The 18,445-nt window shown below is 32.5% G+C and overlaps 1 protein-coding gene across 36 annotated transcripts in view; it reads right to left on the bottom strand.

The window, feature by feature from the left end:
- Positions 1 to 5,875: 5,875 nt before the first annotated feature.
- The window catches only part of LOC105209134 (calcium-activated potassium channel slowpoke), a 123,395-nt gene continuing 110,825 nt past the window's right edge, over positions 5,876 to 18,445 (bottom strand). For all 36 annotated transcript variants that reach the window (XM_054225672.1, XM_054225665.1, XM_054225663.1 and 33 more), the window contains 6 exons: positions 16,110 to 16,287; positions 15,503 to 16,010; positions 14,979 to 15,115; positions 14,672 to 14,814; positions 14,390 to 14,609; positions 5,876 to 14,244 (listed from right to left, as the gene is read on the bottom strand). In XM_054225672.1, coding sequence (XP_054081647.1) covers positions 14,107 to 14,244; positions 14,390 to 14,609; positions 14,672 to 14,814; positions 14,979 to 15,115; positions 15,503 to 16,010; positions 16,110 to 16,287 — 1,324 coding nt within the window. In that variant the 3' untranslated portion in view covers positions 5,876 to 14,106. The remainder of the gene's footprint in view (positions 14,245 to 14,389; positions 14,610 to 14,671; positions 14,815 to 14,978; positions 15,116 to 15,502; positions 16,011 to 16,109; positions 16,288 to 18,445) is intronic.

The raw sequence follows: 18,445 nt of genomic DNA, 5'->3' as shown, positions 1-18,445 counted from the left end.
GCGCAAATCAAACAAAAGCTTCAGTGCCGTCGAACGCGTTGCTGTTGTCAGCGCCGCTGCACTTGTCATTCCTGCCTCGGCGGCGCTATCTGTTCGCCATGCCACCAATTGTTGTTGTTGTTAATATTTCTTTTTTCCCTATGCGCAAAAAAGCCCCAGCGAACCGTACCGCACCGGCGCTGCACATTGGCAAGTCAGTCAGTCAAATGGTTTGTCAACAAATTGTTTTTGCTTTGCCACTTTTTCCCATTTTTTTTATTGCTTTCCAACCGATTTTGGCGTTGCCGATGAAAGTGTTGACGTTCGTGTTGCACATGTGGTTGTAGCATCGGAGTGTGTGTGTGTCTGCCGCTGCTGCTTTTTGTGGCGTGGTCGAAACGGCTTGTTTTGTCCATCAGTTGTTGTTTTTGTTTGCGCTGTGGCTTTAGCTGGCCATGGCATTGGCTAATATTCGATAAGCAACGGTAATTTGTATTATACACGCTTGCACATACTCGTATCTAGCTCGCGATCCCCCCACACCCTCTCTTGCTGTCATCATTTCGCCGTAACGGTAGCACGCGATTTTACGCATGCGCAGCGTTAGCTGCTGCCTGCTAACTGCATGGCCATAAAGTAAACTCGATGTGGTTATAATAAATGAAACAACAATAACAAATACATAGATTAGCAATAATAGGCAAGCGGCGTCGTAAACTCGTTGAATACGCGCATGAATGCGTCGATAAAGCGACGTGCTTCCAATGTGCTAGTGGGTCCACTTTCGTTAGGCACGCGCCACAGAGAATCCAACTGAGCGTAGTCGCAGTTGGATTGCATAGAGAACCAGAAATAGTGGTGAGTTGAAGAAAAGCGCGATTAGTTTGTATGGTTCCAATGAAGAATAGTGATTTTCAACTTTTTATTTTCATTTAAATTTTTCTTAGAGTTTCACGTGTAAAATATTTAAGTCATTTACAAAATATCATAGACTCTTTTTGTTGGTATCTTCTTCGAAAGGTAGTATCTATGTACAATATTATTAATAATTATGTAGAAATATTAAAGTAATGCTTTAGTAAAACGTATAATGTTTCTAGAAATATTAAAAAAACTCAAAGTACCTGGTGTGTTAAAAAAATAACGGGAATTTTCGTTTTTTGAAAAAATATTTATTCATTCGTCTAAATTAATGTTGTCGTCTTTGAAATAGTCCACATTCATTATTATGCACCTATGCCAGCGCTTCTTCCAATCGTTGAAACACTTCTTAAACTCGATTTTTAGGAGAGCCTTGGGCTCTTTCAGCGATTTCTCGTAAAACGACGGCCATTTAATGTTCTCTTAATTTTTGGAAGTAGGAAAAATTCACTGTCTGGCGAATATGGAGTCTGCGGCATCGTTACGGTACTGTTTTTGGCAAAGAATTCACGAAAAAACTAAGAAATGTGAGTATTTAGCAAAATCTCCAAGCTCATAACAACACATCTAACCTTCATGGCTGCCACAGGCAATCGTTCTTCAGGGACATAAAAAAATTACAATTGAACTCTCCAAACCAGTTAAATTTTAAATCTTACAATTCCCGTTATTTTTGAACACACTACGTATTATAGTATTTGATACTATTATAATTTAACTCTGTAAAGAACGACTTCTCAATGCCTATATACATAATACTGCCGGTCTTTTGGAGACTCATCCTCAACTAGTTATAATTGAGATTTGACATTCCTAAAGGCATCACAAATTACTAATTCATTCCTGAATAATATAATCGGAGAGAATTTATTTGTAATCCGTAAAAATTCACGAAAAACAGAGACCCATTTTACGAGAACTCAATGGGTAAGAAACGAAATTTTTAAATAAAATAAAAAAAAAATTTTGAAGGTTATATTCGGTTATATTCCACTACTGTCAGATATAATTAAAGGATGATCCAGATCATCAAATTGATCACCAGATTTTTTTGGAGCTAATTCAAGAGTAAAGTGTACAATAGCAAACCTCAGATCGCGAAATCATCGCCTTACTACCTACTATCAACTTTATTGATCAACAAACGAAATACTTAAGAAACGAACTTGTATGAAAAAAATGTAGAAATAAAAGTAGAACTTAGAAAAACTTTATAATTATTATTTTAAAAAAATTAATAAACAATATTTGAAACAAAAAGGCAATAGGAAAACCCTGTTAACATTAACACCGCAGCTTGTACGACATTTACCTCTCAAGCAGAAGCACCTGTTGCCTCCAAACTTCAAACCAAATATATTTATGTACACACATGCATATGTACTTGCCACCATGCATATTTACAAAAACTAGTTGCCTACTCTGCATTTACCATAAAAAGGCATGAAAACCAGGCGAACATAACTGGGCGAACGTGTTTCTTTCACCTGATTTGGATCGGCGACAACTAACACCGTGCCACAAGGTACATTTTGCGGCGCCACGCCATGTACAAGCGCCGCTAATGCGCCATGAACAATATTGCGGCAACGGCGCTAATAAAAAATATTCTTTGGCAGTCTACTATTTCCTCGTAGACACTTGTGCGCTACACTGCTCGCAATCAAAGTAAAAGTGGAGATAAATCGCAAACATTGCAGAAAGTGTCTTGCAGTGTCTATGCCGCTAGCTTCCTCATTCAATTGCAGCGCTATTTCATGTTTGCCACTCGCATTGTTGTTGCTTTAAATTGTTTGATTTTATTTTAAGTGCGCTGCTGGTTCTCCATATGGCCATGCGAAAGTATTACACCGAAGTGGCTTTCCACGCAGGAAGTGTTTGTTGTCTATGGCAAAGTTGAAAAAACATTAAAAAAAGAGAAAAAGCAATTTTCGAAAATAATTCATTTCGAAATATTAAAAGTAGGCATTTACTTTGCATTAACTTTTTTCATAATTATAGTACGTGCTCAAATTTACTCAAATTTATGGTCGGCCCTACCTTGCTGACGACATGTGCCTAACATAACGGTTGACCACAACAACTAAATATCTTTTTCACTGTTTATTTTCACTCTCACTATTTTAGTTGTTGTTTGCCTGAAAGTGTCGCCATATTAGAAGTTCCATTACACAACAACCAAACGGTGGACACTAAATACCAATCGATTGGTTTCGGTGGTGGCAGACAATCAATCGGTGGCATTGTACGAAATGAAATTATGAAATTCTACGCATTTGCAATATGCAACAACACATACAAATGTACTAGGATGTATAAAATATATTTGTATGCGATTTATGCATAACTTGGTGTCAATCGAAATTGACGTCTGTCGATTCGGTTTATGGCTTATGGTTTTGCTTGCGGCATTTTAATTATAATTTCGTTAATACTTCATACTTTGGCGGAGTTTCTTCGCGCAATTGCTTAGCTTGTTTTGTTGTTGTGTTGTTTTTTGTGGAATTTCACTAATTTGTGTTTAGTGCAGTGTAATAAAGAAGTAAATATTACATACCAAAATCCATAATATTTTTTCGAGTTTTTGAGTGTGTGACTAACATATCAATGCCACTAGATGGCGATATATGCAGTTACCTGCATCAAAACTAGAAAAATCTATGAAATAAGGAACCTGTTTGACTATAGAAAAAATGATACCGTTTCGTTTTTCCATATATTTTAGCAACTCAAAATTCTAACTTTTTTTGTCACATGAAAACGCATATCAAATTGTCAATGTACTAGGGCTACTAAACAATAATACCGATAGGGACAGCAAACGACGCCATACGCTCTCTTGACATTTCTCTTTAGTAAGGATTGCCAATTCGGAGTCAATTTATGGTGGTCATAATCGTCCTGTCAGATCAACAATTGAGCGTCCAGTGGAAAAATTTGAATCCACAGGCACAGTACAAAAGTATAAAGGACACAGTGCCGTGCCAGTGAGACAAAGAAGTGCCCTTAGTGTCTTGTATATTGCTACCGCTAGCGCAGCAATTGAGGAAGACTCAAATCAGCCTCTCACACGTCGTTCTGAAGCGTTGGGTATCTCTGTGACGTCATTGTGGCGACTTTTGCAAAAGATCTTGGCCTATATCCTTACAAGACCAAATTGACGCAAGAACTGAAGCCATTTGACCACTAGAATCGTCGTCTGTTCGGGATTTGTGCTGAGCAACAACTTGAAAATGATCTGGATTTTCATCGAAAAATCATCTTCAGCGATGAGGCTCATTTCTGGCTGAATGGCTTTGTCAATAAGCAAAATATGCGTTATTGGTCAGTCAGCAATCCACACGTACTCCATGAGTCACCATTGCAACCCGAAAATATTACGGTTTGGTGCGTTTTGTAGGCCGGCGGCGTCATTGTGCCGTACTTCTTCAGTGATGATCAAGACCGACACGTTACCGTGAATGGGAATCGCTACCGCTCAATGACAACCGAATATTCTTCGGCCGAATTGGATGATATGGACTTGGACAATATGTGGTTCCAACAGAGCAGGGCCACAAGCCCCACTGCGAAAGTCACAATCGATTTATCGAAAAACAAGTTTGATGAACGTGTCATCTCACGAAATGTCCCAGTCAATTGGCCACCTCGGTCGTGCGATTTGACGCCATTTCATTATTTCCTATGGGGCTACGTCAAATCTATAGTCTGTGCCAGCCTATGAAAATTGGGTTCAGCGTCTGGACTTCTGCAAACTTGCCCGTGGTGGTCATTCAAATGAAATCAAGTTCCATATATAATGGCATCGAATGTACTTTCAAAGGAATAATGAATTTCTTTGATATCCCAAACCGTTTTTGTTTTATTATTACAAAACTTGTGTAGCGCTCTTATTGAAAATTCCTTTAATAAATTTCCAACCGCATTTTTTCTGATCAAACAGTTGTTCTTCGAAGTTCATATCATTTCTTTGTTGCCGTATTTGTGGACCTACAAATATTCCCTCTTTAATATTTGCTCGCTGAGTTTGGAGATTTTTTCTTTCAGTTATACAAATCCCCTGTCATCTCTAGGTATAGTTTTCTCGACACACATACCAAAAACTGTCGTGGTCTTTAGAATACTTTCGTGGCTTACGTTGTACAAAAGTGATATTAGTTAGTCGAATGCGATATGTATACAGTTGTTGGTCTCGGTTTCTTTATTCTCCTTCCGATACAAGATTCTCCTAATTCGATACAAGATCCCTTTCTAAGTTATTTTATCTGTAATTTATTTTTGTTAGTTGCTTGTTCGATTCACCATCTTTCAAATTGTGTCCAAGAGAAGTCGGTTATAGGCTTTAGCTAAGAAAGCACAAGTATGCGTTTGTTTGGTCCTTTGCAGTTGGTCACTACCGTGAGTGAATCAGCACAAATTTTGGCACCACTTGAAAAGTTTATATATTTTATTCCATAAAATTAAATATTTTCTGTTGAATTCCACTAACTTATCAATAAAATCAAATAACAATTTCAATTTTTCGCTTTACGTTTTTAATTTATTTTCTTAATTTTCATTTAAATATTTTATTTTAAATAGTTTTTACTTTTTATTTTGTTTTTTAATTTTTTTTTAACAATTAAACATTAACAACATAATTTCATTCTGATTCTTTGTTTACAATATTTTTTTTTGCATTTTTTAAATGTAATTCGCGCTTTACAATTAAGTTCGTGTTTGCCTTTTTTAATTAATTTTACGCATTTTTTTGGGGTTTGGTGGCATTAGACAAATTTTAAAATTTCCTTTTTGTTAATAATGCATTTGCTTCATTTTATTTTTTTATATATTACTTTTATATATATTTTTTATAAAAATTCTCTCACAAGTTCGTTCTAAGACTAATTGCTTTTTGGGTCTGTTATGGCAACGCTGTTTACGATTTACGTTAATTAATGTATGTATGTAGCTTTCTTGTGTGTTTGTTTGTAAGAATTATGGATTGTGATTGTTGCGGTAGTCTAAGCTGTAGCTTGCATACTAACATTTATCATTTTGGGTGAAATTTTCACTTGAACTTCTTTGTAATAAATAGCGTAAATATTTCAATATAAATTTGGTGTACAAAACGATTGTAAAACAAAATTTCTTCAGTTACTGATTTCCGCGGTACATTTTTTTGGTAAGTTGTTTTAGTACAGAAACATATTATTAATAACAATGTTATATTTGTTCTCTAAAATCAGAAAATTTGTTTACAAATTATGTTGTTGTAATTTTTTGTATTAAAAAAATTATAAAATAAATATTTTTATAGCGTTATTTCCTTTTCTATTACTAAAATTTTGTTTGTTTTTGTTTTCATTCATATTCATATATTCATGTATTTATATACATTAATATTTGCTAAATATATTTCTTCTATTTGTTATACATATATTTTAATGTATTTTATAAAAAAAAAGTTCGCTAACTACCGGAAAATGCGGGCGCAGCTGCATTTCTCATACATTTACTTCACTAATTTGTTTTTCTTTTTTCTATTTTTTTTTTTCAAATTTTGTTTTTACTTCAACTATTCTTAAGCAATCTTTGGTGGTTCATACGAGTCTATGAGAATTTTCTTTATAAATGTGAGTCAGTGTTAAAGTGTGGTGAGTGTTATCGTGTTTAATAAAAAAATCAATAGAAATTTAATTTGTTTATTAATATGCATGTAGTATATTGTGATTTTCTATTATAAATATTTATGACTTTTTTTTCAAAGAGATTTCATCAAGTTTCACAACATCGAGAGTTTCTTTGTTATATATTTTTCATTGAATATCATATTAATCTCACCTTAAGTTTTTAAATTTAAAACTATGTTTAACTTTTTGCATTTATACATATTTTAATTTTTCTCTTACATATCGTTTATTTAATTTCGCTAATATTATTTCACTTATTTTCTGACCTTGCGTTACTATTTACTTTTTTTCTAAAAGCTAAACTATTCACTAAGCTTCTTGGCTTTGGCTGGCTGATTTACAAGAATGTTTACGGTTTTTGTTTTATGTGCTTAAATGTTTGATTGTTGTTGTTATGAATTGTAGTATTTTCCATTTTGCTCGAAAGTAAATGAATATTACAGGAAATTTTGTAAAATTAAAACAATATTTCTTATAAAAAAGCGTTACCAGTTTACTAAACAAAAACAATTATATAAATATGAAAAAGCTCTATTTTGACGGCATGAAAGCTCAATGTAGTAAGCTTTCACCTAACTTTTTGCTGAAAATACTTGAATGACGAATTTTGAATTGTAATAAGAAAAGAAGAAGTCTTTAAATATTTGAGATTGTCGACAAAATTGTTGTGGATTTGACCAATCGCGTTTAGAAAATCGAACTTTGATGTATAGAATATTGAAATAATTTGTCGACCACATTAATAAACTTATTCAGGGTCATAAAATGTGATAACTAAGTTTTGGCGGTTACCTTTGTTTATCAAATAAAGTACACTGGCATTCATGCTGAAAAAACTTCAAAAACACTCAATTGGTCTTAAGAGCTTTCATTTAAAACTTTTGATATTAACACACAATTTGCCTTAAGAGCTTTCACTTAAAACTTTTCAGATTCAAACTGTATTAAGGCGTTATGCTTTTAAATAACCACAGATTTTGAAATTTTTGTTGAAATTATTTTTTACCGCCTTGATTATTTTTAAATTGAGCGCAAATAAGACTAAAATAAACTTTCTACAATAAACCGTACTTAACTGTTGTTTTCTAAATGAACGAATGCCTTGAATTTGTTTATGTTAATTTTTTTTTATTTTTTATTTAATTTATTTAAATTAATACTTAATTATACTTGTCACATCTACATATACAATAAATAACTTTGAAGGCGCATAATATTCACAATTTATTTTTTTCCTATTTTTCTTGTTATTTTTTAATTTTATTTTTTTAATTCCAAATTTTATGTTTATGTTTATCAATTTAATTAGTTTATTATTTAGTTAATTACTCTTAATGACGGCTTTTCTGTTCAGTATTTTTAAATGTTCTTTTTTTACTAACAATTTGCTATCATTTGCTGCTGTTTCATAATTATTTTTTTTATTTATTTAACGCGCTGAATTTCATTTTAAATTCTACACTACACATGAAAATAATTCGTAGTATTTTGCCTAGCTTACTCATGTCAATATTTTATGCGAATTTACTATTTTTTTGCTCATTTTGTTTAACATCTTTCATACCTCTAAATTTGTGTGTTTTAATGTATAGTTGATTATTCTGTAAAAGCTCGAATTCGTTTTGCTTACATAACTTTTTTTGTTTTGTTTTAATTTAACTTTTTTGGTATCTATTTTTTGTTTTCTCCTAACAATTTGCCATCATTTTTTATAATTCTTTATAATTTACAAAAAGCTAAACTAAACGTCTAGTTACTCATTATTTTATTTTATAATTTTTTTTTTTTTTGAGTTTCGCCTATTTTCTTCTTCAGTAATTTATTTTTACGTTAATAATTTATATCTTTCATTTGATTGTTATGATTGTGATTCGAAATAATTTCTTTTTTTTGGTGGTAAATCATTTTTGTATGTATGTATGTTTATATTCATCGTTTGTTCTTCAACATTTTGTAGTTGTTTAGCGCATTCGTTTAGTGTTTAGTTTTCTTTTTGTGATGATTGTGGTGGGTTCTACACTTCCAGGAGTTCTATAAATGAGTTAGTATCGGGTCTAAATAATATGTGTTTTTAGTACCAAAATTATTCATGTATTAGGAGATCACTGTTCTCTAACAATTCTCTTATTAGGTATAGATTGCCGAGGAAATCATATACATTCGTAAAACTAAGTAAGAACGTTCACCTGGAATAATAATATTTAGTATTGGGACTAACGTAGTGAAGATCTTTAGACTTTTCTGAAGGCATATAATAATCTGAAGTAGTCTGTATACAATCTCATATACTGAAGATCGTTTAATTTTCGTCGAATACTTTTTCATATTCTTACGAACTTTTCTGAAACTCTGGACTCTTCGAAAAGCGTCCTAAATGTATACGAGATATTGATTATAGTACTAGTTCCTGGTATTGAACTCATCCCAGTATTGATCTCGTCTTTGTTGGTAATCAGCTTCAGCATAATTCTCAATCAAGTGAAATAAAATATAATCTTGTAATGAAGTTAAGGTTCCTTAGTCACATACTATTGCTGTGGTCTTTAATGGTAACTTCTACAAAATTGTACTACATACATGTTAGTGAGTTACGTCAGCGCCATTTGTGTGTTGATTGATTTCAATGAAATTTTTGTTTTAATTAATTTGGCAGTGTTACTTATTCTTCTAAATGTTAAACTACAAACATCATTTACTTGTATTTGCCATAGACTATTTGGTGATACAGTATGTTTGCTTTGTTTTGCGTTTGATTCCATTTATTGCGTTTAATGCGGACATCGGAGGCTGAACAATTTCTGAATGAATTCTATTTGGTTTTTTTGGTTTTCGTTTTTTTTTCTAAAGCACATACATACATACATATTTCGTAGTACATACTATATTTTTGTTTTATTTCTTTAATTTTTTATTTGTTAATTTTTTGTTTTTGCTTTTATTTATTTACTCGTTACGTGTTTGTTGCTATTGTTTTGTATAAAAACGAGAAATTATTTATTTAATTGTATCATTTAAAAATATAGTACGCTTATTTACAAACTATTTACAAATCATTTGCATTTAACAGCTTAAATTAGTGTATAAACTTACCGTTACATATGTAGTACGAGTATCTGTGAATGTGCTTAAGTTTATAAAATTCGCGTGCAGAAAAAAATACATCAGTGACTTGTGTGTGGCTTTGTATTGAAAATAAATAATTAACTGTGTTGTGATATTGAACGCATATTCTATACATTTAATGCCAAAAGCCTTATTTACAAATGTTAGCGCGTTTGTGTGTGTGTATTTCAAAGTGTAATTAGTAAGATGAAAGCCAGTAGTTGGATTTAAAATATCTCTGCTTAGCTACCTTGTGGTCCCGAAGTCCGACTCTTTTGCAACTTCCATACTAGTCTTGTAGAAATGTCGGTAATGATGACGAATTTCGAATTTTTCGAATATTAGATAAATATATTCCACAATGGTTGGTTGGGTTGCTAATGAGAGCATCAGCAGTTTTCTTGAGTAATCCTTAAGAATATTTGAAGTGAACATAGATTTTTTACACCAAAACTAGTCCGTTAGTAGAGAGTCTAGGTTTAATATTCAGAGATCACTCCATAACAAATAATTCGAATTCCATTTCCTTGATAGTTTCGAAATAATTTTAGGAGGTTCTCAACAAATTTTGAATAATTCATATTAACTCTATCTTGACGGCTCTGATGTATAATTCTTTCTAAGGAATTTTTTCCACAAACTCCCTATATAATTAGGAAGGTGACATTGGAGTTTAAGGCCTCCTACTAATATTTTAATCAAATCGTCATAATTTTAGAGCTTCTTCTTTCTTCGTTCTACCAGATCAAGCTAAATCTAGCGAAGTTTATATAGGCTATAATTTCTTTCAAGCTTTCAAAGTCTTTGCAATTATTCATAGATTTTGTTGAAGCATATCATAAAGACTCGGCTCTTTTTCCGATTAAATCATTGTTCTATTTTAACAGCGCTTACGACTTGAAGTTGGCTAGTGATATATACGTGTAGAAGAGAGAGGACTATTAAAATATGTTGCTATGACACAAGTTCTCTATTTCTTTCACACTTTGGAATAGACTTAAAACGTCAAGAATTAGACATCAATTTGAAGTGAATTCTTAATTTTTCTTAGAAAAAAGTGTCAATAAATAAAATTCGCCATTGAAATATGTACCTAATCAAACTCGTATGTGAAGTTATATAGGCTGGCCTCGGACTCAACAAGAACATATAGCATTCGTAGCTTCCAGATATTCCATTAAATGTGTTTTGTGGTAAAGTTAAGATTATTTGCCTCTAAACTCAAACGTCTCAAATGATTACGTATATGATAAATATGTATGTTTTGCTTTCTTACATTGTTTGTTGGTATAGTTTGAAGTACGTTTAGTTATAGTTTTTTTTTTTGTTTTGTCTAGTACAAGTAGCTTTTGTTTTTGTTTTTTTTTCTTTAATACATATAAACATATCTATATTGTATATTACAATTGTTTAGAATCTTTATTGCAAAGCAGTGTTGCAAGCTTACGCTTTTTTATCAGTTTCTTTTTTTTTCTGCGCAAAAGCATAGACCCACCACCAACTGCCAAGGGCAACGCTTTTCCACATGGCTTATACTCATACTCCGCTCCACTACAGCTTTAGAGCGAGTTATATATATGTTTTTCGAATTTTGAGATGAGCTTGAATCTCGATTTAGTTTGCTTTTTGTTTTAGCTATTTTATGCATTTTACTTGTAATTTTTTACATTTACTCTACTAAATTTGGTGTTGATTGTTGTTTGACTTGTAGTTTTCAGTAGGTTGTATAGTTGTAGTTTTTATTTGTTGTTTCGTTAATTCTTTGCTTTTTTTGGTTTTTTGGTTTCTTGGTTTTTTCTCCCTTCGGTTAATTCCTTTGTTTAATGTGTAGCTAACCTCACTAATGGTTCCCAGTTGCTTACGTCACACCATTTGTTTTTTACATAAAATTGGTTGTTGTACGATATTTCGTCGTTTGAATGAACTTATGAAACTCAAGGATAACGTTTAACGATAAACGATTATTGAAGTGAACATAAATGAACGTAGAAGTTGTTGTGAAATAAAATCAATGAACAAACGTAAAGGCGTAAATATAACGGTAATTGAAATGTGCATTATTTTTGTATTTTTTTCTCATTCTCATTCTCTTTCGCATTTGCCGTATATGCTGGGTTATGAACGAACTGTTTCATCAACATGCGGTGTGCAACGACGATGAAATAAGTAGGTCAGCATGAAAAAATGTGTAAAGATCAGTGAAAAATATAAGTATGAATGATATATCTTAAATGCTAGGCAAATGTCAAGTGTATGTTTGTTTAGACGAAATTCAAATTTTAACAGTTGTTTTCTCTTCGTTGCATACATACCTCCCCCGAATGCCCAACACAATGTGATATACAGTAATTGATGCATTTTGTATGTGAAGCTAATGAATTATTGAAATGTTTGTTACGAGCTACGGCGGTGCTTGTACTACAACGAAATCGTAAGGTCGTGAGGCCGTGAGGCGGTGTTCAAAGCTGCTTATAATTTTTATATATTTTCAATTTTTTTCTCAAAGTGAAATGAGTGCAAAAGTGCTTATTGTTTGAATTGTTTGGTGGATGTGGAACGGGAAGTATGTGCAATGAGACATTAAGTGCTCCTATTCTTTTACATAACTTCTAAGCAGTGAACAATGAGTGCCGATTTGCTTGAGAATAAAAATATGTGAGAACAAAAAGTTCGGGGTTTTGAACTTTCGAGTAAAGTATAGTAGTTGAAAATGCCAATTAATTAATAATGAATATTTTTGTAAAAAAAAGTATTTAATTTATATATTTTTTATAATTTTGAAAAAGTAATCAATATTTGAAAATATAAGAAAAATTAAAATTCATGGTAAAAAGTACAACAAAAAATATTTTTTTTAAATTCTAAATTTATATTTCAAATTAAATATTAAAAAATATACATTTTTAGCGATATTAAAATAAAAATATAATATAATATTATGAAACATGTTGAAATTTATATTTTTCTTTGATAAACTACTACAACTAAAGCTTTTAAAATACACACAGAAGAGCGTTTTCCTCAAACTTTTTCTCACAGTGTTATTAATTTTAATATAAAATAAGGAAAATTTATTTTTTTTTTATTTTAATGAAAGAAATATTAAAAATTTTAGTTTAGAAGCCTTCTTAGGTGTGCCACATCACTACAATTTTAGTGAGATGCCTAAATGTAGGCAATGTTTTCATTATTAATAAAGAACTAGTCTATATTAACCTTGCCTACATTTAGGGGCATTACGGAAATGAAGCATAAATATAAATTAAATTATTTAAATGAAAAATTACATTTAAAAAAATTAATTTAGTGTAAATATTTTTCAGCGATAAGCTTTGATTCACCACTTTTGTATCAATTGAAAACTTAGCTTACTATATTTCATACAAACTCATAGAAAAACCACTTCTGTGTGCATTTAAATTAATAAATATGATATTATAAGCTCACACACTATATTCTAAAACAACTAGTGTAAATTATAATAAAGTATATTACATAAAAAAATTACAGTGTAACAATATATCAAACTTTACTGAAACGAAAACTTAGATTATATTTTTTTGTTTAATTTTTTATCAAGATAAGTTATACAAGTCATTTGATTTGAGTACCAAGCTAAGCTAAGCGTAAAACTAGGTCTTTAAATTTCAGTGAGGGTGCAAAGTGCGATAAATAATTAACAGAAGATGTATATAAAGCTAAATTATAAAGATTTATTAAACAATATGAAATAAATTACTAAATTAAAAAAATTAAATATAAGTACAATTTTCGGTACATAAATAGTTGATTACATACATATATCCTAAATGAAAACAGTAAATTGACGTTAATAAATTTTTGAAAATTAATTAAGTAGTTTCAGGGCATTGCGGAATGGTGTGGGAAGCAATCTTTTTACCATTTGAACGATGGATTTTACTCTTACTGATTCGAATAATCAGTTGTTATTTTGTATATTTTATTAGTTGGAGTTTGAGATTTTTATACTTGCAAAGACATTTGCTTCCAATTGTGAATTGAAATGTTTTGTTTTTGTTGCTTAACTCATATACATACAATGAGATTTGGCATTGGCGAATGTCTGTGCAAATATAAAAGTACAAAATGGCGCATTTACTTGGTCTTGGTCTCCCATGTATTACATAAGCATTTCTTTACATATAATTTTGACAAATTCCTATTAGATTTTTCTAACAGCGGCTTACTCTGTTTATTTTCACCAATTGTTTGCTTTTGTTTGTTACTTTTGTAATTGGTTGTTGTTTTGCTAATTGTCTTTGTTCGATACATTTTGCATTGCCGCACGTAATTTTTGCCAGATTCTGCCGATTATGTATTGCCAGAAATGCGCTATTTTGTACCCGATCGTTTGCTCCATCGTTCAAATGTACGAGTAAGGACCATCAGTTAAGGCGCTACACAGTAACAATCAAGAGTTATCATCCTTGTTTGAACCACCCCCACCGACCCCGGAGCCTTGTGTGTTGGCAGCCCGACCACCAGGTGGCGCACGTACTGCGGCCGGTTTATACTCTAAGCCCGGATCGAATTGCATTAATACGAAAACCTGAAAAAATAAATAAAAGAAAAGGAAATGAGAAATTTATTAACTGAGAAAACATCTCAAAACTTTAGAGCATATAGAGCGAGAAGGGCGTTATATCTAAACTTCAATAATAAACTGTTTGCTTTGTTCTCTGAGTTTGACTTACCTGATCTGTTGGCAGTAGTGAAAAATCATCGGGTGGGTTCGTTATAACATAACGTTTGCTACTCGCATCACAACTCGAACTCGTATCCCGAAATCGGTAGAGGCCAATGCAAAGCATGCCGTACGATTTGAGCGCTGCCACAAATAGATCTCCATATTTACCACATTCGCCGAATTGTGCCAAGGGACCGTCATACAACGAAATTTGGCCAACACGACATCTGTGCGTGGGAACGTTAAATATTAATAACGGAAATCGTTTACATTTCGAAAAAGAACCCACCTGTCACGATTACTAAGACTGTCCACAGTGCTGTAACCGCCACGTAGACCAGCACCTTCGGCGAGTATGAGTTCCAGCTCGGGTGTAGCGCCGCCGGTGATAAGTGAGCGGATTAACGTTAAAGCGTTTTGATTAAAGTACGTCTATAGACGATAAACAAAGAAAGTTGATGAGTTAAATAAATCTAATATAATAAATTAGACAGTGTTAGTAGTAGCCACGTGCCCGAGAGGAGCACGATGAGCGAGACAGTTAGTTTGAAATATTTGATATAGAGGGAGGCTATTGTAAGGTTACGCTCAATTACCGTCGACATCAGCGAGTCGAGAACACTAACGGCGAAGGCGGTACCGCAGGCGAACGGCTGCGTCAGATATAGCTCCGTATCCGGATCATCGTCATCGTCTTGATCGAGAAACTGCACGTTACTATCGTTGACCAGTTCTTGAAACAACAACCAAAACAAAGTTTAACGCTTTGACCTTTAACTAGCGGCGAGCGCATTTTTAGAGTAAGACGAGAGAGAGAGTGTGGACAACGACTAATACATTCATGACTCGGGCGTAGTATTGGCACAAAATTGGCTTCTACAAAATTCACTTGCAATGTGCTGTGATTATTTTTTTATTTATAAAGAAAATTTATAACAACATTCTAAATACAAATACACATAAATAAAGAAAATGTGCCAAAACAAAATTTGAAGACAAACCAATAAAGAACGTTGGGAGAGCCAACTTTGTGCCAACGCCAGCGGTTGGATGAATGTGTCGCTTGTGTGATTTGGTCGTTTAATCGCAAACACAGCCAACTTAGTGCGATGCAGTTTACCTGTTATCATGGGCACATTCGCGCCGTAAACGGAGCCGCGCCGTTGCAGCACAATTGGGCTGCCAGCGGTCGCGCTCAGATTATCGAATTCGGGCCCACGTTGACTCAGTACACCGATCGTATCGTCAAAGGTCATTGCCTTGATGTTGAGTGACGCTAGAATGGCCTCCTTGTCGGCCAGCGTCGGATCGTCGTTGCTAGGAACTTTCGCCGACAGTATACAACACATATCGCACAGATTCACGTTAACGGCACGCAAATCGGCGCGACTCAGCGGCGATCCGTTCAACACCGATATCTTTGGCAAATTCTGCAACATCTTCCATTCGCGTCGTATATAGTCCACCGAACCGACTATCACCACATGCTTCAGTTCGTGATAGTGAAAATTTGAGGCGCGCAATGGCATCACCAGATTGCGCAGTCCGATTAGCGGCGAATCTGGATCGGCAAAAAGGCATACGACAACGTGACCATTTAGAACAGTCATTGCCGCTTGATTGCGATCCTAAACAAGCATTATTAAAAATAAATAAATAAATGAAATGAGAAATAGTTTTGAAATTATAATTTATCTCGAGTCTGTAATGCCATGTTAGATGCCCACCAATATGCAGTCTTCTAAATTCTTAGCCGGACTCCAGTGGAACATGCCCGTCGAATCGTATTTCATTTCGGTCTTCTCAAAATCGAAATCCTTCGATTGATCGTCCGCAATGCCGGCCGGTAGTGTAACGCCGCCATTTTGATTCTGTGTGCCCGTGCCGGAGCTGCGACTTGTTGGCCTAAGCGTCGTCAATGAGAGGAACAAAGAGAGAGTGTTAGATAGTTGTAGTTAAATAGTGGTAAATTATTTTTAAATCAGCCCACTGTGCTTTACTACTACACGTATGTATGTGGGTAATGCATACATATATTAACGAATGCTTATACATGAACAAATGGCAGTAAGTAAGTAATTAATTATTAAGTATACGAGTACTTATGCAGAAAACGAACGAAATGATTGAGCAAACGTATGCATTTACATTGAATTCTTTATATTTTTATGTATGTCAAATGAGTATCTGTGCTATAATAAATAGTTGTGAGTAAATTTCATTCGCATATCTTAAGAACTATTGCTATTATATCTACTACGTTATCTATATAAGTATGTATTTTTTAATGAATTATAAATTATGTTTTTCAAAAATGTTCATTGACTTGATTCATGTCTTTATGTGTTTTCAAAAATATTTTTGTTTGTTTATTTGTGTAAATTTATAAAAAATTCCAAAATTTCTTGAAATAAAAAGTTTTTAATATTGGGAATCGACGTTGGATTTTTTATAGAGGTATAACCCGAATTCTCCGCAATCCAAATAAACCAAATTCTTTGATTTTAACAATTCTTAAAACCGATAAAGTAGTGCTTTCTAGAAACTTTCAGTATTACATTACCATTTCTTCCTTCTGAAGATGGTATAGTTTCTTCCCATCCACTTTCTTATAAAATAGTTATTTAGTTTGGGTGGTCTATAGTATTAGTTTTTTGATCATCTATGATATCTCATCTCAGAACAAGAAACCTTACGTTTAGAGTATACAAATCTGATCTTATATTTATTAGTATTTACTAGTAAGAGACTAGTAAGATTTAAAAAAATCAAGAATGTGGAATAGTTCACAGACGATGAGCAAAGTTGAAAATGTTCATACTTTTCAGAACGTTATCATCATCAACCTTTTATTATTACAAAAATTTATTAAACTTTTGATACCACTTGGTGCGCGAAACCATTCCTCGTAGTTATAAGACTACTCGCCTAATCATATTTTAACATACTTAATAACAGTTAGATGGACAGACTGAACTGGACCTGAATTATTGCTGTTTATCTCTACCCGGTAAATTTTATATATTCTCCATTAAAGCATAATATCTAAATTATTTTAATAGAATGTAGATTTAAGTATTAATATGGCTCCTTTTCTAGAATCTGTAATAATATTCTAATGAATTAAAACAATATATGAAGCGTATGAAAATGAAGCCAATTGAATAGTTTTAATAAAGGCTAAATAAAAAACGAAATCAAAATAAATTTTCTGAGAAACCACATATTTTCAATTGTGAGGATAATATAGAGTGTTTATTACATTTGTTATGTGATAGTTTGTAAGATAAATGAAGAGATGTTGTTGATAAATAAATTGATTTTTTTTGTTAAGTTATTGGGATACTTAATGAAAATGGTTTTGAAGATGTCAGCCACTAACAATAACGCTGAATTTCTTTTTAATGCTCTCTTCTATACGTCTGGTAAAGAATTTACAACTTGCAGATCTCAGAACTAGATAATACGTTTCGGAAGAGGTTTCTATATATTTCTCACTCCCAACTCTCTTGTATTATTCACTAAAGCGAACATTATGAGAATGGACTGAGAATTTAGTACCAAAGAGATAAGTTAGTTAACTTATGATTGGAATGTTTCTTCATTGATGCTTATTGTTGATAGATATTTCAAATCTTTGAGGTTATAAATGATAATAGTAAGAGAAAGAATTGTAACGTATTTCTGATGACAGTACAAAATATAGCATTGTTCCAGAGGGCACAGATCATAGTCAACGGATGTTATGACAATGAGTAATACGTGATATATCTTCACTATCTTCTTGATGTTTAACTAATTTGATACTCAGTACGAGTGAAAGCAATATTTTTCAAAGTCCGTAGAAATTCATCAAGTCGAAGACGGAACTGTTGATTTTAATGTAATGTGAATACTTGACTATCGGTATGACATAACGGTTGTATCATTGTTGATAATTATATGTTGTTGTTTAAATGTGTCTCAAGGTGATTGATCTCACAATGTCGATGACAAAATTATATAATATTATAATATGTAAACATTTAATATAAAAAATTACTTCGACATTTATATAAAATTA

The sequence above is a fragment of the Zeugodacus cucurbitae genome, chromosome 2, assembly GCF_028554725.1.
Source record: "Zeugodacus cucurbitae isolate PBARC_wt_2022May chromosome 2, idZeuCucr1.2, whole genome shotgun sequence".
NCBI classification, from domain to species: Eukaryota; Metazoa; Arthropoda; class Insecta; order Diptera; family Tephritidae; genus Zeugodacus; species Zeugodacus cucurbitae.
The sequence above is the reverse complement of the archived record's forward strand: the minus strand, read 5'-3'. Positions and strand labels throughout refer to the sequence as shown.